Source organism: Lepus europaeus, chromosome X (genome assembly GCF_033115175.1).
Source record: "Lepus europaeus isolate LE1 chromosome X, mLepTim1.pri, whole genome shotgun sequence".
Taxonomy (NCBI): Eukaryota; Metazoa; Chordata; class Mammalia; order Lagomorpha; family Leporidae; genus Lepus; species Lepus europaeus.
Genome location: NC_084850.1, coordinates 38,570,122 through 38,591,410, shown reverse-complemented (window position 1 = coordinate 38,591,410; position 21,289 = coordinate 38,570,122). Strand labels below are relative to the sequence as shown.

General features: G+C 36.4%; 1 protein-coding gene across 1 annotated transcript in view; it reads right to left on the bottom strand.

The window, feature by feature from the left end:
• DIAPH2 (diaphanous related formin 2) overlaps window positions 1-21,289 on the bottom strand; it is a 985,476-nt gene that overhangs the window by 452,205 nt on the left and 511,982 nt on the right. The window contains exon 21 of the mRNA XM_062183022.1: window positions 16,262-16,501. Within this exon, the coding sequence (XP_062039006.1) occupies window positions 16,262-16,501 (240 nt within the window). The remainder of the gene's footprint in view (window positions 1-16,261; window positions 16,502-21,289) is intronic.

Sequence of the window (21,289 nt, the reverse complement as noted above, 5' to 3'; positions counted from 1 at the left end):
ACCTAGGACTCTCATTCCTAAATATTTACTCATGATAAATGAATTAACAACATGCAGATGAATATTGACAGCAACATTTATAAAAGTCAAAAGGTGAAAATTACCCAAATGTCTCCAAGCTTATGAATGGATAATCAAAATATGGTGTATCTATACAGTGGAATACCACTTGCCAGTACAAATGAATTATTAATACATGACACATTACATGAAGTGAAAGAAGATATGCATAACACAAACACAGAAACTCTATAACTGTACGATACCATTCATATGAAATTCTAGAAGGCAGAAAAATATGGTGATTTGAAGAAAATCAATAGCTGCCTGGAGCTGGAAGTAATGATCAACACTACAGAGGCATAAAGAAATGATACTGGTTGGTTAGGCTGGAGGTTCCAATGCTGAATACAAATATTATCACTCATCAAATTATATATCTAAAATGAGTCAATCTTGTTGTATATCAATTAGTAATGCCTTAGTAAAGTTACTTTAAGATATTATAAGTTAGGTTTACATCTCTCTCAAACATGAACACATCTTACCTCTGATAACAATAATAAAGACAAAAGTCATAGGGATACCTTCAGAAGTAACAAGCACCCTGGCCTCTCCAGCTACTTGCTTGAATTTGAAGAGTACTTTTGTCTAAACTGTCAGCCATGGAATGGCTTGTATTTCCTCATCCCAGGTTTCTTGATTCCTAAGTAGTAAATAGCAACTTTCTTTGTTTTACTTTAATTTTTATGGCATCGCTTGCTAAAAGAAAAATGACTATTTTTTGCATAATTAGTGAATCAGGAGGATTTCAAATGTAGCAGTCATACAGCAGTACCATTATAGTATCGTTTTTGAACAAGTATTAATTTTATCCCAAACTTTAAAAACCAATATTTAATTATACTAATTTCAAAATAGAAACCTGAAAAGTAGTTTTAAAGATATGCTTACTGCAGCATACAAAGGAAGTGAGTAATTTGAGAATCCAGAAAGAAAAGAACAAGCTTTGTGCTTATCCCAATGACCAAAGTCAGGAAAAACAGAACTGAAGAGATTGGGAAGAGAAGCAAGGTCCATGTTGTAAACTGGGTTGGTATTGTTCTTTTTCTTTCCAAAGTGGATCACCTTTACAGCATGGGGCATCATCTACCAGAGTATGTTATTGTCTTGTGGTTAGTTAGCCAACATTTATGAACAACATAATTTATTTTTCATGTGTGTTGTTACATAAAATCCATTCCTGTCTCCCCATATCTTCTTTTCCCTGTCTCTCTTCCTGTCTTAGGTATTACAATGTTCTATATCTGGCAACCAGCTCAGAAGCTCCTAAAGGACTGGAGATGTATTTTTTATTTTTCTTTATCCCTGTAAAGCATCTAGCACAGGCTTCCACAGAGAGTACAGGCTCAAGAAAAGTGGCCTACTTGCTGGCAGAGCACTAAGGAAAAAGTATTCAAAATGTGTAGAAATAATTCTTTGGTTCCCTAAAATTATCATAGAGCTTTATTTCAGTACTAACTGCCACTTTGGAAACCTTCTTTCGTGGTCATTAGCTTGCCTTGTACAGGTTGTGTGCACTTTCATTAGAATGGCTTCTCTTGACAGGACAATCAGTTTGTAAGATGAGCAGTCACACGGAGTCCCAGTAGCCATGTTTTGCAACAACAGTCTCACACAGGGTCAAAATCCCCCTTTGAACTGAGCTTTTAGAGAATAAAAAAGCATTTGTTTTCAAACTTACTAATTATATTCACTAAATGCTGTTCATGTTGTCAACTTTTCCCCACTGTGAGAATTACAAAATCAGTCATAGGATTAAACTGAAAAAATGACTACAGCAATTCACAGAATACTAAGCCAGCTGGGTTCATTTAAATCCTCTGTAGAAATAATCTTCATGGTGAACCAAGTAAGAACTACAGTTAGTCCCATAAATCACCATTTTTTTTTGTCTACTCCAGTGTTGAACACATTTATTGCCACATCAGGAACCCCCCCAAAAAGTATTTTTGTATAAGAAAATTATTCATCTTTGCCAGCTATACTACTCAACAGAATAGTTCTCTATATCCAGTATTTTTTAGTCACAATGACTTCAAGTATAGTTATAGCATAGTATTAACTTGACTGACTTTTTTGTATTAGTGAATGAGGATACTTATTTTTAAATGAAAACATAAAATATAACTTTATTTCCTTGAAACGCATCTGGATGTAATGAGTCACAAACTAAGCACACACACGAGTCCTCTACAGAAAACAAATTGCACCGTTCACTTTAATTTTAATATATATATAGCTGACTTTTTAGTAACTATTATTGATAGAAGATAATTGTTATTTGATAACTTTTATTTTATATTTTCAATGCTCTTTACAAGTCTGTCGATTTATGTATATGAATCATTGAACTCAATGTTTGATTATACAATTCTGAAAATTACCCTTGATTCTTCTCATTTTTTCATATTTTTTTTCTCTCTCTTTCTTTGTCTTTGTCTTTCACACACACCCTTTGTGGCTTTGTCTGGCACTTAATTCATTTCCCTGGCCCTTTCTCTAACACAAAACTCATATATATTTTCATGTACAATGGTACTTCAAAAAGTTCATGAAAAAGAGAATTAAGAGATAGTTTATTTTGGTGCAAAAATGTGAAATATGGAATTTTATCATAAAATGACTTTTCCATAAACTTTTGATGACCTCTCAGATACCTCTCACAGCAAGTTACCTAGATGTCTAGGAGGCAGGTATAACTGCAACTTGTAAGTTAAAATCAGATACAGCAACAGAGGCTTCACAATATTAACATATTAACCATCACAGAAGGCAAGGGCCTTGGAGGTGTGTATATGTGTGTGTGACTGTGTGCCTGTGTGCAAGTGGGTTTGCTTAGGGGACAGAACATTTTAACACATATAAACATAACAGAAAGAAATAAGACAAGTCTCCAAATCAGTCAAATATTGACAAGGAATACTAATCAACTCTACATCAGACAAACTACATTTGCAAAATACTGCTCTCAAGAGAATTTAATACACTGAAAAGTCAGTGTATAATGAAGTTTTCACACTACTCAAACTACAGAGTTGTAAATGTGATAATATCTACACAGATGTAATCAAAGTCTGAGAAAACAAACAAGTGCAACATTTAAAGCATTAGCTGAATAATCTGCACCACTGAATGTAAATTAATGAGTATTTCAACTTAGAGAAAAATCTTTAAATACACTCATGGGACCTCAATATTTTTAGAGGCAATGAGGAGAAGAAAGGTGTGAGTTACTATGTTTTAATCAAAGTTCAAGTTTTCAAAAAAGATATCTGAGAGATATATTCTTTCTTACCACAGTTTAAAGAAGTATATCTACAAATTTTGTTATTGTCAGTTCCTGATAACAATAAGATAGTTTAATCCTACTGTGACTGGCTTACCATAAGTTAGAATTTGCTTCCATGTCAACCTTTTAATGTGGTTTACATAGAATAAGAAAGATATAAAGCATCTCCACATTGAACAGAAATCTAGAAAATGTTTGGCTATTTGGTAAAAAAGCTGAGATTACCATTTTAGATGAAGGCACAGATAAAGACAGAGACATGGGGGAGGGCATTGGTATAGTTCTTAAGCCACCATTTGGGCTGTCCATATCCCATATTGCAGTGCCTGGATTTGAGTCCCAGCTCCACTCCTTATTCTAGCTTCCTGCTGATGCACACTCTGGGAGTAAATAAGTCATGACTTAAGTATTTGGGTCACTGTCACCTACATGGGAGATTCCTGCGGAGTTCTCAGTTCCTAGCTTCAGTCTGGTCTAGCCTGGGATGTGGTGGCATTTGTGGAGTGAACCAGTGGATGGGAAGCTTCTCTCTCTCTCTCTCTCTCTCTCTCTCTCTCTCATGCTCTCTCGCTCTCTCATAAATCAATAAACAATTTTACAATTTATAAAGACAAATACTCCTTTCATCAACATTTCTTTTACTTAAGCACTCAGTAAATGCATCACACCAGTACACCTATACATACATAAGGAGACCAGAAATCCCACATCTAAGAAGTGGGAAAAGAGTTGATTTTTTAACTGGAGGACAATCTTTAAAGTGCATGATAGTATACTCACATGATTATAAAATCAAGGAGCACTGACCATCTGTTTCCAACTTTTACAGGGCCATATTTTTATTTATTTTTAGTTTTTAAAGAGTACAAAGATGCAGAGGCAGAGAGAGAGAGAGAGAGAGAGAGAGAGAGAGAGGTCTTCCATCTGCTAATTCACTACCCAAATGGCTGCAACGGCCAGAGCTGGGTTGATCAGAAGCCAGGAGCCAGGAGCTTCCTCTGGGTCTCCCACACAGGTTCAGGTGTCCAAAGACAAGGGCCATCTTCTACTGCTTTCCAGGCCATTAGCAGAGAGCTGGAATGGAAGTGGAGCAGCCAGGACTCAAACTGGTGCCCATAAAGGATGCCCAAACTGCAGGTGGTGGCTTTACCCGCTATACCACAGCGCCAGCCCCAGGGCCATATTTTTAAATAAGATAAACTCTAAAAAATAGCTTATGTTTTATTCATGTTTTAAATGGCACAAAGGTCATACAGATAAAGACTTTAGATTGGATTTTTTTTTTTTTTTTGACAGGCAGAGTGGATAGTGAGAGAGAGAGAGACAGAGAGAAAGGTCTTCCTTTTTGCCGTTGGTTCACCCTCCAATGGCCGCTGCGGACAGCGCATCTCGCTGAGCCGAAGCCAGGAGCCAGGTGCTTCTCCTGGTCTCCCTTGCGGGTGCAGGGCCCAAGTACTTGGGCCATCCTGCACTGCCTTCCCGGGCCATAGTAGAGAGCTGGCCTGCAAGAGGAGCAACCGGGATAGAGTCCGGTGCCCCAACCGGGACTAGAACCTGGTGTTTCGGCACCGCAAGGCGGAGGATTAGCCTGTTGAGCCACGGCGCCGGCCAAGACTTTAGATTCGATTTCTTTTTTTTTTCTTTTTTTTTTAACTTTTATTTAATGAATATAAATTTCCAGTGTACAGCTTATGGATTACAATGGCTTCCCCCTCCCATAACGTCCCTCCCACCCGCAACCCTCCCCTCTCCCGCTCCCTCTCCCCTTCCATTTGCATCAAGAATCATTTTCAATTCTCTTTATATACAGAAGATCAATTTAGTATAAAGATTTCAACAGTTTGCACCCACATAGAAACACAAAGTGAAACACACTGTTTGAGTATTAGTTATAGCATTAAATCACAATGTACAGCACATTAAGGACAGAGATCCCACATGAGGAGCAAGTGCACAGTGGCTCCTGTTGTTGACCGAACAAATTGACACTCTAGTTTATGGCGCCAGTAACCATCCTAGGCTGTCGTCATGAGTTGCCAAGGCTATGGAAGCCTTCCAAGTTTGCCAACTCTGATCATATTTAGACAAGGTCATAAAAGACAGAGTGAGGATAGTAACCAATGATCCTAAGAGTGGCATTTACCAGGTTTGAACAATTATACAGCATTAAGTGGGGAAGAGGACCATCAGTACACACAGGTTGGGAGTAGAGCCATTGGTGGTAGAGTAGAGGTTATGATTACAAAGGAATGAGGCCCAAGTGCACTAGACAGGGCCTAGAACAAAGGACAGAGTCATTATTAGAGGAGCTAAGAAAGGTGCTGTCTAAGCTACAATTAAGTTTTCTGATTTAGAGGCAAATAGAACCTGATAGAAGGGGCTTGATAATAGTCTGTTGGGCTTTAGGCCTTGTAAGTTAAGAGGCCCAGACCTATCTATCTCTTCACATGGGGTATATCCTAAGGGAGGTGTGAACCTCCTAGGGGAAGGCACTCTGTTGACTTTCATTACTTGGCTGGCCTGGGAGGAGAGCTGGCCAGGTAAAGGCAGGTGGCATCTCTAACAAGAGATGTACAGTTCTGCCTGCAATGTTGCTGACCCTACTTGACCATCCCCTCAGCTGCAGTGGTCACTTTGGAAGTTGGGCTGAGTGAAGGGCTTTTCAGCTTAGAGCCAATAAGATCTGTGGCTCTGACCTGGGCATCCTTCGACTCCAGGGCAGGTCCATTTCCAGTGATCCAACTCTTGGCAGAGCTGCCAGGGCTCTTCCCAAGCTGACTTCTGCTGAAGCCCAGGCTTACCACATTGAAAGCCACTGCAGTGGACTGGCCTGTTGGGTCTCCTTGAGGGCAGATCACTGTACAGATCAGCCATTAATAGGCCTGCCACCCCTTGCTTCTGATGCCTAGCTTTCTTTTCCTCCTGGTTTGTGTTAAAGCAGACCAGAGGATGCAAGTCAAGGGAGTGCCCAAGTCCCATCTCTAACCTTCGGTGGCCTGAACTACAAGTCTATAGTCACAGGCATGTCTGTAGTAGTTTTTCTAAGGTAGACAGTGCCCATGAGGAAAATTATATTCTCACTTTAAAACTTTCTTTCCCTTTGGTCTGAAAGGGAGGTTTTTTCTACTAACTGTATACTTCGCTGATGGCGAAGTGAATCTAGCTATGAGACTATTATTTAAGTTCTTATTTTGGCTATGCTGTTACAGAAAAATGTTAGCCATCTCTTTTATAAGGTCTAAAGATTAAATTGTACGTCCTACAGATTCCTTCATAATAGAATTAGTTTCCTACCTTGAAGAGAATAGAGAAATGAAAGAACAAGTTGGGCTTAGAATAGAGAAATGAGGGAGCAAGTTCTAGATCGCTTGCTCACAATAGCAATATCACATGAATACTTAGCAAATAGTTTCAACCATTAGATAACAACTTAAGAAAACATTTACCAGAAGGTCCAATGCCTTCTATAAATTTTAAGAATCATGTATTTGAAAACATCTCTTAAATATCTAACATGGTGTAGTTTGTTTAACCAGTAAACTTAAGCACAACCATATAAAATGTTTTTAGTTTCTTTCTACCAACAAGTTTAAAACATATGATACACAGATTCAGGTCACACAAATTAAAATGTATCTTTGATTGATTTTAGCAGCTTAAATTTATGGACAATCTTATCTATAAGCCATTTAAAATAAAACTCTTAATAAAATTTCCCCATGTGGACATACTATATGTACACACATATAACATAGCATAGTAGACCAATATGGCAATTTTAATAATAGCTTTTAAAATCTTTAACTCTTTTTGTAGATTACCAATTGATTTGAATTGCTTTTTGTTTTTAGTAACCTCAGTTAACCATACTTTCTCTCAGTTGGTACTGTTAATGCATTATTGGCTTCATCTGTTTACAGAGCCATCCCAAAGTACTGAATACAACAGAAGTGGCTGGAAAAAGTCCATAGGAACCTATAGGAGGACAGCTAAACACAGAACCAACAATGCTTTAGTTTTATGAGCAGCAAATCATATATAACTGTGGATGACAAAAGACTTTAAGTCGCCATGTTTAAAATTATAAACTCATCAACCAACAAGAGGCACTTGCTTACTTCACAGTATTTTTGAAAGCACCTGTAGGATTTTACAAGTATTTAACCCTTTAGGCCTCTGGGGCTTTCTCATTAAGATAACTATCATGTCTAGTAACACAAGATCATTAGACTTTTTAATTCTCAAACATTTGTATTAATAGCATTTTCCATTATAGAAGAAACTTAAAGTTTGGTACCACATCACATCTTGACAGTCCTTCTAATATACTCCAAATAGACTGATTAGTTGGTGTCTCTATAAGATGAGAGACATAGGTCCTTCGATTTTTTCAGTTGGGCCCAAACTGGAAAAACCAAAGTCCAGGATTTACTGGAAATTTTAGAGACCAGATTGTTTGAAACTTTGATTTTTTGAATGCCTGTCAAGAATGCCAAGAAGGCTCAAAATCCAAAATATCTGGTTGAAATAAGATTCCTTAAAATCATGACATAATTCTGCCATCCAAGTATCTTGATTATTGGAGAAATCTGATCACTGAAACAATCTTTTACTATTATCATTTACTTACATAAACAAGTCTATTAGCACAGATCAATCTCATGTGCTTTATAATGAGTAACATCAAAATTAAAAGTTCTGACTAAGAATTATTATCTTAAAATATAAATTTAGAGTTTTATAAATTTAAATACATCTTGACTTACTGACAAGTAATATTTAATACTTGCTGTTTAAAAATTACAAATTTTGATGTGGTTTAAAAAAAAGAACTGTAAGAAAAAAAAAAAAACAGTGACACAGTTACAAAAACTGAATGTAGAATTCACTGCAGGTTTAATACCGCAACAGTGTAACATGCATCTTTAAGCTCAAGAAACTATTTAGTGGTTCTCAATGCTGAGAACCCAGTAAACACAACACAATAAAACACAATGGGCTTAAATAAAGGTCAACTGTCATATAAACTGAACAAAGGAAACTATTTAAAATAAGGAATTATATTCCACCCTTATGTCTTTCTATGGTACTCAGTTATTTCAGAGGTCAAAAGTATGGTGCATGTTCTTTCTTGAAGGTAATATAATGAGGCATAGACAGACTCTTAAACTGAAATGCTTATATCCATTATTCATGAATTATGAACAAATGATACAGCATCCCAGTATATTATACTATGACATTTTCAAATGTAAAGTAGTATGAATGAACTCCTTTGCATTTTGTTATAGTATTGGATTATACATCATCGATTACCAACCAGTGACTTGGAGAGATCAACAGATGGAAACCTCCAGCTACAATTAGTCCTACAGGAAGTAAAGTTTAAAGGACCAACAGAGAGAAAAAGCATAGCTTGGATAGAGGATCTAAGACTTCATTCCACTCCATACTTGACAAAGAGTTTAATATACCCTTTCAGAGAACTTTTTCCAGAAAAATCATAACCCTCAGAGTCATTTGTTTCTCCTTAAATTATCAATCTCAAATTTAAAATAATACTAAGCATTGTCTGATAGGAAATTTTATTTTTTCACAGTTTTAAAAATGGACATCTAAGATCAAGGTAACAGTTTGTTTCTGGTGATAAAATTATCTGTGAAGCAAAATAGTCAATATAGAGTCTAAAAAACATCATGATAAACTGAAATAACTTGATTGCGACTGGAATAGGAAAAGTTGGATCCTAATTCTGCCTTTGTCACGGAGTGATCATGGGTACACTATCTCTTTGGATAGCAGATTCTCATTTGTAAAATATCAAGGACAATAGTCAACTTTGCCTACACAAAACTGATGTGCTCTGAGAGCCTACACAATGCCAAATTATTACCAATATATAGGCTCTGCTGTCTGAATACATTAAAATGTATTATGCAAGAAGAAAGTTTCTATAAATAATCCTAAAAATACTTCCAATTTCATTTAGATAACAAAGATAAGATTCCAAGTGTCATAAGCTGCTGAAGAAAATCCACATGAAGTCTGGTTCTGTAATGGTTTCTTGAAATGAGTCATGTATAACCAAACAATGTTACAGTTCAATGAGAGGCAGGATCCCCTACTCTTGTGAACACAGGTCCTAACTAGCTTTGTAATCTTGAAAAAAATTGTATGATTACACTGGGGTATAGTTTTCTAATTTGCAAAATGGGGTTAGTAATATTTAACTACCCTGAATCACAAGGAAAGTACTTTATAAAAACACTGGCAGTCAAATTGGTGAACTGTTGGCCAGGATTTATTGATGTTTGCTAGGTTTCTTTCATTACACCCTATGGTGACTCTTTTGTAATATATCTTTAGTTTTAAATTGTAGCCCCATTTTAGTTTTATTAACCCATATTCCAAGGTGAGTTGTTCATTTAGATTTAGAGCAAACAATACATTTTTATGTCTTTACAAATAAACAGTAACAAAGTCTTATAATTACATATTCAATAGTTTTGTTGATAAAATATATATCCCTTATACCAGTGAAGAACAAAATTCTCCCTCTTATAAAGCTAACATTTATGTTGATTAACAACAAATCCTTTATTTAATCAAGTTGCCTGGCTTTCACTCAATAGTAAGTTATTAAGGGTTTCATAGAAAATAGACACTGGAGATATAATGTAACATAAAGAATACATCCAAATTTGATGACTTCTGAGTCTTGTGAAGGAGAAAGGAAATAAAATAGTAAAGTAAAGATAGGGCCATGTGAGGACACAGTAAGAACGTAGCCATCTCCAACTCAAGGAGATAGGCCTCACCAGAAACCAACTGGATGTCCATTTTTAAAACTGTGAAAAAATAAATTTCTGAATCAGCAGATGGAAGAGGCCTGCCTCTCTTTCTCTCTCTCTCTCTCTCTCTCTCTCTCTCTCTCTCTCTCTCCCCACCCCCGCCATCTGCTTTTCAAATAAATGAATAAATCTTTTTTTTAAAAAAAAATAGCCACCCACCCTATGGGTATCCTGTTATAGCAACTCAGTCTGACTAAAAGATCAACAAAAGTATTTTGCTTCTCTTAGCATTAGTTTTCTCAATGTAGACTAAAAAGTCTGGACTAGATGACTTCGTTTGCCTAAATTCTGAGCTTATATGGGCACAATTCACATCATTCTTATCAAACATGATTAGACTCTGTAAAATTTTATAAGACATTAATATGACTTTTTTTTCTGATGTTCTCTGTAGATTTCCTCCTGGATCATGCAGTTCTAAATTTTGCTGGTTCTTCCTTTCTTTCAACTTCTATGGGGGAGAAGGATGTTTTCCTTTGTATATTTGGAGTAATGCCTTTAATACTCTGTCACTAATATCATGTGACAGCTTCTCGCATACAAGTCCTTTACATGATACAGATATGCTACATAAATATGAATAACATTATAAATCTAACTCTAATGACTTAAAGTAAGATATCTATGATTTTCTCCATAGTGAACCTACAAGATTTCTTTATTTTTTATAGTATTTTTCACATCTCTACATAAGCATTCCATCATACTGTATCATAATTTTTGTGTGCTTCTGTTTCTAGCTAGCAAGAATAGAAAGACACAGTTCAAGGCCGGCTCTGCGGCTCACTTGGCTAATCCTCCGCTTGCAGCGCCGGCACCCCGGGTTCTAGTCCCGGTCCAGGCGCCAGATTCTGTCCCAGTTGCTCCTCTTCCAGTCAAGCTCTCTGCTGTGGCCTGGGAAGGAAGTGGATGATGGCCCAGGTGCTTGGGCCCTGCACCCACAGGGAGACTAGGAGGAAGCACCTGGCTCCTGGCTTCGGATCGGCGCAGAGCGCTGGCCGCAGCGGCCATTTGGTGGGTGAACCAATGGAAAAGGAAGACCTTTCTCTCTGTCTCTCTCTCACTGTCTGTCACTCTGCCTGTCAAAAAAAAAAAAAAAAAAAAAAAAGGAAAGAAAGAAAGACAGACAGACAGACATAGTACAGATAAAGGAAATATTAACTCAAGGCAAGAAAAAAAGCCTTTGGTGTTTCTATGTTATTAAATAGGCTATGAATGAAAAAAAAGTTATGGAGGTAAGATATTCAGAGTAGTGTAAAAGCTCAAAATCTTCTCAAGACTTGCCTGGTGATGTTATTGCGTGTTTCCAACATGAACCCAAATATTCCAGGCAGCATGGGTTTTTTAATTAATCCTCAAATATATCCTGACTACTATGAGTTAATACCATTTAACATTACAACTTTTCAGTGTACTCTAATACAGAATAGTTTGACTGAAAACATCTCTGTGACAATAAACACGGTCAGTGTATTTCCTCATTTAGAGAAGAAAGAATTGAGATTCAGAGATGATAAGCAACATAGTCATGAAAATTTGGCTAGTAAACGGCCAAGTGGAATCCAAAATGCAGGTCCTAACTGACAGGGTTCTCCACTCATTTAAGATTGTGGTTTCTTCTCTTCATATACATTAATTCTATGTAACCTTCCAGATACTTCTGTTTTAATTCATCAGCACCACCCAATTACCAAAGATTCCTCCCTGCTCTGAACACTGGCTCATCTCAATGGTCATTAACTTTTGCATTCACAGTGTACCTTGTGGCACTATACAACATCCTATATATTGATATTTCCTGCCTACTCAACTATACCTCAATCTTTGATAGGTTACTTTTTAAGTGTTTTAAATTTTCATTTTATTTGAAAGAGAGAGACTGACAGAGATCTGCCATCTACTGCTTACTCTCCAAATACCCGTATTAGCAGGGACTGGGTCAGGCCAAAGCCAGTATCCTGGAACTCAACCAGGGGTTCCCACATGGGTGAAAAAAACCCATGGATTTGAGCTATCAAATCACCTATTGCCCCCAAGCATGTGCATTAACAGGAAGCTGGACTTGGAAGGGGAGACAGACTCAAACCCAGGCGCTTCAATAAGGGATTGGGGTATCCCAAGCAGAGTCCTAACTGCTGAGCCAAATGCCCACCCCTTCTTTAGTTTCCTGTATCCTTCTGTATTTCTTGTATATCGCTGATGCAAAGACAATCTCTTTTGGTATGTCTTTTTCTGTTTGTGCCTGCCTGATATTCCTTCTCCTGCCCCTAAACTTTGGAATCCCTACCTTTGGTAACAATATCCTTTAGAGCACAACCAACCTTCCACTGCAGAAAAAACTGGTTATGCTATCCATTAAGATCCTTTACCCAGGGCCGGCACTGTGGTACAGCGGGTTAAAGCCCTGGTCTGAAGTGCCAGCATCCCACATGAGCGCCAGTTCTAGTCCCAGCTGCTCCTCTTCTGATCTAGCTCTCTGCTATGGCCTGGGAAAGCAGAAGATGGCCCAAGTCCTTGGGCCCCTGCATCTGCATGGGAGACCCAGAAGAAGCTCCTGGCTTCTGACTCCTGGCTTTGGATCAGCAGAGCTCTGGCCGCTGCGGCCATCTGGGGAGTGAACCAGCGGATAGAGGACCTCTCTCTCTGTCTCTACCTCTCTCTGTAACTCTGTCTTTCTAATAAATAAAATAAATCTTTTTAAAAAAAGATCGTTTACCCTCTGTCAGGGTGGCATTCTTGTAATCCACAGAAGGCTAATCAGTCTCTTTTTCTCATTAGAATTTGAATCAAACACAGGGAAAGGAGGAGAAAAATGTTTGGAGCTAATACATCACAAAGGTACCCATCTTGAAAAGACTTTCCATTCATTCCTGCTACCTGAATTCTGTTCTTTTGAAGGCCAAGTTCTGCTTCTTCTCACTTTCTGCAGAGCTTACTCATATCCTTCCAATAAATTCCATTTTTTGTTTGAATCAGAAATAGTCACTTTCTGTTGCATGCAAATGAGATCCTTATCTGATACACCCATAAACTTTAGTTCAGAGGGAGGACTCAGTATATTTAAATGTTTTTTTTTTCCTCATGTACATTACATGCACTAAAACAAATAACAAATATCCCTGAAGTGTAGCACTGCTATCAGTCAAAATTTTAAAATCCAACAGGCAAGTAGATATCAAGTTAACATTGGGAATTCTTCATTCAGACAATTTTTATTGCAGCTCAGCACTCTGGTTTGGTGAGTCACCAAGTGATAATTCATGTCTTCAAATTAACAAAGCCTTTTGTGGTGAAGGTAGTCCTTACAGTAATGGTACCCTTTAGTGTCGTTTGATATTTTGGTTGACCCATCTGTTTTCCTTTCCTTCCCAAATATATAGCAGCCAATTATGGCCATCTGATTTTTTTATATTACCTTTACTATAAGATACATCTGATAAGCTTAACCGCCTATATCACGGCTCCTTTTTAACTAGGAGATTACTTTAACATACTCTATAGTATCTTGTGAAAAGCAGTGGATTACATTTTTAAAATCACTGAGAAAGAAAATTATCATTAGAAAAATTTAGGTGAGTAAATGGTATCATTTTTAAAGTACAATCAGTGTTCTGTGAGGACAATTTCCCTTCTACTTTTTTGGAAAAAAATCACTATGAAAAATCAACCATATAATCTTTTATAATATAACTGAAATGTAACAGCAATTCTAGCTAATCACATATCAGTAGTTAGTTAATTCCATTCGGAACAGATTACAGACCTAAGCTATTTCTATGTACTTCAGGAAATGTCTATCATTTGAGACATTTGCATCTACTCAGAGTCCTTTGTATTATAGGAACATCCTTTTAATCCTAAACATTACAAGAATATCATATGTGTATGTGATACTTCTCTTTCTTAATGACAGTATTTTCCTAGAAATATATCCCAGAGTCTAAATATCCTACTGAAAACTGGGGCAGTGGGGCGGATGAGGAGGGGGTACAGATTTTAAGACCTTCACTCTTTCTCTTTTCAAACACCTATTACTACATGATAGTAATTCCCACGAGATTATTTTTTATTTTATTTGAAGTTGGCGAAAATCTGTGCAGAATCCTTTGAGCATACCTCTTAGTGATAGATGTCAGATCAGTGTTATGTGGAAGGACTTTTATTTGACAGGTATGTGACAGGAAGAAGCCTCTCTCTAAAATATAAGATTTAACTGTAAAATCCTTCTGTGAGATTAAAACAATCTTTTGTCCCTATATATAAATAACCTATTCATTCTTGCCTCAAACAAATCAGTTGGTGTAATTAATTTGAAACAGTATGAAATTAAGAGACTTAAAGGTAAATGTTTGTTCAAATTAGGATAAATATTTTTATATGACTTAAATGTGAAACAGGTAGCTAATACATATTTAATGATATTTTCTTTAAATTTAATATTTTTATAATCATCAACCAAGAACACGTTCAGATTTGCTCACTGTGCCGAAAGCAAATATTCTACTCAAGTAGCATCTTGGGAAGAGTGGACTTTCTTACAATTGGGTATACAGTATGTACTACAATGAAAATGGTCCTAAATAATCAGCTATATCTCATAAACCTGGCTTTGATTTGTTCAAATATATTACAAGCATTGCCTTATTTTAATAGTATAAAATTATTTCATCTATTTCCCAATGTCACAAGAAGAGGGATCAAAAAACTGTTTTCTTAACAAAATCTAGTATTTCCAGATGATCTTCCTATAATTCCTTATTCTCTTTCCTTACACCCATCTAAGACATATCAGTAAGAAACAGATACAACTCCACTAAATGCCCTACTATCTATAAATGATATTCTTCATCTGAGAACTACTAGGATCATATCATCTTTGATACATTTTAAAATACTAGTCCACATACAAGGTAATGTCAAAAAATCATGGAAAATGTATATTATAAAAGAACTATGCATGGATTTCTAAAATTTTTACACCAAAATAAACTTCTCTTTTCATTTTCTGAAAACTTTCTGAAACCTCCTTATAGATGCAATGCACATCTATTTAATGCATGAATAGAGAAGAAACTCATATGCATTTCTAGATTTGTGATTCTTATGATTATATTATCCTTCAAGAACTAAGCAAAGTTCTACAGTATTTTCAGATGCAGGAGGAATAAAAAGTGAGAGAATGGTGAGAAGTCAAAGACAGACTGCTTGTTTTCAGATTTGTTTTCATCTCTAGCTTTGTTACAGGCCTTCACCTCAGAATCTGTTCAGTTTTCTCTCTGTAACAGACAGTTCTTTTCCTTGAATAAGGTAGTTTACTCTAGCTAGATATGAACATACACAATCCCTTTTGGGCTTTTCTGTTTCTTTATCTTTCATAAAAATTATGTCTTAAAAATAACACAGTAAGTGGCCCAATCAAAAAAGTATGGTGATTATGACTTGATTTCTTTATTCTTTTCTTTTCTTTTCTATTACTTTTTAGGTAATGCACATAGTAACATAGTAACCAGTATAAGGTTAGTGGAATCACATTATTCAACAATGAAGTACAAGGGACCACCAAAAAATTCATGGAAAGTGCATACTATGAAAAAACCACATGGATTTCAACATTGTTTTGCACCAAAATAAACTTGTCATTTAATTTAACTTTTTCATGATCTTTTTGATATATATCCTATTACTATTTTATTATAGAAGGATAAACAAAGCGCATTCGAAATAAAATTTCTGGCTATTTACCATTTAGTTCTTCAAATACTTACTGAAGAGACATAAAACAAATATAAAGACATTGAAATACAATACGGTGTCTATTTTATAAAAGTATTTTTTTGCCCATACACTCCAGTGAGATTTCATTAGCAAGAGTGAAGTACTACATTAAAAAATGTATAGGCCTTTAGATTTTATTGCAGAAAGATTTTTAAAAATTTGTTTTAATTGAGATAAAATTTGCACACTATAAAATTAAAAGAATGAAAGTTCATGGTTAATGTATTATGGCTATATGGAGTAATCTTTATCTTAGACCAGATATTATAAAATATCATCTTACCTTACAAAGGAAGTTTATTTTAAAACCCAATGATTGGGCATTTCTTGAGCCTGAGTTCATGTAGTTTCCAACCAAAAGAACTAACTCTAAAAGTCTGTTAAAGCTTTCACTTTTCTTCAGTTCTTCACAGGCAAGTGTTACTGCTATGATGCTTGGTTTGATGTTGTTTACTTGTTCTTCAAACATGAGCTTGAAAAGAATGCTATTGAGCCGAGGCTGCAACATTTTCACTGAGCTCATCTGTAAGATAAGGAGTGCTCTATGAGAACATACATTTAAAGCCTGTTATTTTATCTCTTTAGTGGGGATAATTTCATAGACATACTGTAAAATCTCTGCATAAAGCGAATTCTCTGTGAGGCTTAAAAAACAGATTTTCATTTGTTTTAAACATTCAAAAGGAAGTTTTACTGAAGTCTTAAAAACAGTTTCCTATTAGGTTTCTTTAAAAATAAATAAAGTCAGCCTTTACACTCTTATCATTAATAAAATATTATTAACCCTGAACAGCTGGTATATGTTAATTGCATCATCATTAACCATCAGTAGCATTCAACTGACACAATCTATCCCTTAGCTGAACTAAGAAAATTTATAAATATGAAATTGAGTTGAGTGAATAGTTGGGCCACAGATAAAACATGTACATAATGACAGAAAATATAGGAGGAAAATTTTCTAAAAATTACCTATTATGCTGCTTGAAATCAGAGGAAATGGTCTGATTAAGCATTTAATAATTTCTTTTTAGGGTGCTAAGCTTCTAATCCCTATTGCTTTATTTTTTTAACTTTTATTTAATAAATATAAATTTCCAAAGTACAAATTTGGATTATAGCGGCTTTTTCCCCCATAACATCCCTCCCACCCGCAACCACCCCATCTCCCACTCCCTCTCCCATCCCATTCACATCAAGATTCATTTTCAATTATCTTTATATACGGAGGATCAACTTAGTATATACTAAGTAAAGATTTCAACAGTTTGCACCCACACAGGTACACAAAGTATAAAGTACTATTTGAGTACTAGTTATACTGTTAATTCACATTGTACAACACATTAAGAACAGAGATCTTACATGGGGAATAAGTGCACAGTGACTCCTGTTGTTGTTTTAACAATTTGACACTCTTGTTTATGATGTCAGTAATCACCTGAGGCTCTTGTCATGGGTTGCCAAGGCTATGGAAGCCTTTTGAGTTCGCCGACTCTGATCTTATTTAGACAAGGTCCTAGTCAAAGTGGAAGTTCTCTCTTCCCTTCAGAGAAAGGTACCTCCTTCTTTGATGGCCCGTTCTTTCCACTGGGATCTCACTCACAGTGATCTTTCATTTAGGTCATTTTTTTTTTTTTTTGCCAGAGTGTCTTGGCTTTCCATACCTGAAATACTCTCATGGGCTTTTTAGCCGGATCTGAATGCCTTAAGGGCTGATTCTGAGGACAGAATGCTGTTTAGGACATCTGCCATTCTATGGGTCAAGCATTTAATAATTTTTAAACTCTGAATTCTATTCATAAAATATGTTAAATTGTTATACATGCTCTAAATAATTTCACCTACTTGACATTTGTTGATGTTAAATAATTCAGTTATGGTAAAATCACCTGAACTTACCTTCAAGTACATTATTCAAGAATTTTATACTGTTTTTCATAAAAATAGTTGAATTTTGGTTTTAATTACTGTTTCATAATATTGGTGCAGATTAATATTCCCTTTCATATACTTCTATTATTATTTTCAGCTTCTTACTTCCTATAGCTATAAATTATTTAAATATTTTTCATTCACCACGTGAATTCTGGCAAAGAGATGGAAGGAGGGTAGCATGCACAAATGTGCATATGCACACACACAATGAATTTACTCATGATCCCAGTTATATTTCCTTTTGCATGTATAGCTTACTTTCTTAAATACAATTGTCAAGCACAGACTAGGTACTAGGATTTCTGTAGATAACAGGAAAAGCATTTGACACTATAAACAAAAGCCTTTGATCCAAAAAGTTCCCTTCAAATGCAGCAAATGAGCTGGTGAGTAGACCATGTCTTCTAATACAGAAGCAAGTCTATTATTATTATTCTTTGAAATTAACTTTCCCATAAACCATGAACATCTGCCTCTACAAATACGAACTTTTGCCTTCTACTAATTCTTCTATATGACATTGTACTTTTTACAGGCAGATACATCAAAGCATGCTGGAAGTACCCACCTTTCAAGACTATTGCCTAGCTGTTATCAAAATCTTCTCTGATGATGAATAACGTATCTTACTACTAACTATGACACTATCATCTTCCAATAATAAATACTCAAAAGTTTAGTGATATTTAAGCCATGGTAATCACAATATTGTCAATTCAGGTTTAAATATTGTCAATTCTTGCCAATACTTAAACCTAAAGAATTTATTAAAACTGTCCCTTTCAACAGTACTTCAAAAACTTTGTGGAAAAATAGGATTAAAAGATAAATGATATCTCCATGTTAGGGAAATAACATTTTCCTCTAGACATGTAGTTTTTGGTATTATGCTATTTGGCAGCATTTTGAAACACAATCTTGGAGTTTAGGAGAAAATAAATACTGGAGTTGGAAGACTAGTGTGTTATTTCAATAGATATTATGGAAGGCAAGGTCATGAATGAGAAGAGTGGCTGCATAGGGAGAAGAGAGTTGAAGACTACACACTGTGGAGCACCTAGTGCATGATCTTACATATACTAGACATTCAAATATTTGCTGATTGATTGTAAAGGCATTCCTTAGCTGACTAACCATTTTCCAGACCTGTACCCAGGAAGAACAGATTGTCTACTGACACAGATAAAGAGCTGATGGCAATATCTTACTCTTCCCAAAATAATGTCTTCAAGTTGTATTGTCAAGCCAGAAGTTCTATGGAATTATTTTATTGAACTGTTATTACTGGGTATTAATCTGTTTTCAGTCAACCTGATTTCAGGTAGAAGTTGAATATTATAAGGTCAGTGCTACTCTTTTTTTCTGGTGAAATTTTCTTCATTCCTTCTTCCCCCTTAACGTAGTTTGATACAAGGTAGGTAATATATGTGATAGGTGATAAAAATAATTATAAAATGAATAAACAATGAATGTATGTAATCATTCACATCAAGTAGGAATCTCAATGTCAGAAAAATGCTGGGTTGAGAAGAATATGCGTAGCTTGGAAGGACAGAAAAGCAAGCTGATGTTGGGGAGGAGGAGGTAACATAGGCAAGGTCATTTGGAACCTAATAGGTCATCTCAACAATATTGCCTACGACCAATCTTAGCCCAAATTCAGAGCCCCATATAACTATTTTTAAGGGTTGACTTTGAGACAGATTTTTCCCTAGCCACAGGAGAAGGAGAGAATCAATGCTTTGCATTCTCCAGATTCATAATGTCAGTTGTTATGAAAAAACTGACTTTTGAGTTACACAGATATGGGCTTGAATTATAGTACTGCCACTTTGCAGTTCCATGAATTACTGCAGGTTACCTAATATTTCTGAGTCTTTATTTCCTCATCAGAAAAACATATTCATTAAACCATCCATGTTAGTTGCAGTAGGATTGAAATGAGAAGCAAAGTGTAACATTCCTGTCACAGTAACTGACACAATGTAAGCCTTCTAAAACAATCTCTATAGTTATTATCTTCTTTATTCATCCTCAGAAATTCTCAATGAGAAAAACCATGACCCAAAGGTGTACTCCCTAACCCTAACCACCACTAATGAAATGTGTGTTACCAGGGTTCAGTGACAAAGATAGAGCTTTCACTAGAGCTAACTTCTGCTAAAGATATGGGAGATATCCAATGCTCAATTTCACTATTTTCTATTCCTACGGGTTCTAGTCCTGGTCGGGGCACCGATCCTGTCCCGGTGGCCCCTCTTCCAGGCCAGCTCTCTGCTGTGGCCAGGGAGTGCAGTGGAGGATGGCCCAAGTGCTTGGGCCCTGCACCCCATGGGAGACCAGGAGAAGCACCTGGCTCCTGGCTTCAGATCAGCACGATGCGCCGGCCGCAGCGGCCATTGGAGGGTGAACCAACGGCAAAAAGGAAGACCTTTCTCTCTGTCTCTCTCTCTCACTGTCCACTCTGCCTGTCAAAAATTAAAAAAAAAAGAAATTTAATCATTGAAAATGTGTTATTATTGGCCGGCGCAGCAGCTCATTTGGCTAATCCTCCATCTGCGGCAATGGCGACGGCCCCCAGGGTTCTAGTCCCGGTTGGGGCGCCGGATTCTGTCCCGGTTGCTCCTCTTCCAGTCCAGCTCTCCGCTGTGGCCTGGGAAGGCACTGGAGGATGGCCCAAGTGCTTGGGCCCTGCACCCGCATGGGAGACCAGAAGGAAGCACCTGGCTCCTGGCTTCGGATCGGCGCAGCACCGGCCCTAGCAGCCATATAGGGGGGTGAACCAATGAAAAGTAAGACCTTTCTTGCTCTCTCTCTCTCTCTCTCTCACTGTCTAACTGCCTGTCAAAAAAATGTGTTATTACAAAATCAAGAGATTATGAAGGGGGTGAAGCTATACAGGCACAAATGTAGCAACAGTCACTAATTATATTAACAGAATTTTCACAATCATATGTGTGAATTTTTATGATCAGACTAGGGTACACTGAGAGACAACAGTTTAACCCTTATCAGAGGATTTGGGTATAAAAGAGAATGTCTTGATAACAAAGCTTAGAAATAATAGGGAGCACTGAGCATCATCCTCAGCCACAGATACAATTATTAAAAGACTTATGTATCTGAAAGCTACTTAAACGCACCTCAGTGATATGAGTAAATAAAAGAAAAACCCTGTTGAAATGTGTGCTTGTTTTCAGTTGTGGTGCCTCATAGCATTTTAGCTGACTAGTATCCGTCATTTTATTATTCATTCCTTGAAACATTTTGGGATGCTGACCAGGGTGTTGTATTATGTAGGGGATTTATTTGTGTTATGAAGTCCTTGTCTATCATATTACATCAAGTAGCTCTCGTTTCTTTAGCTGATCTG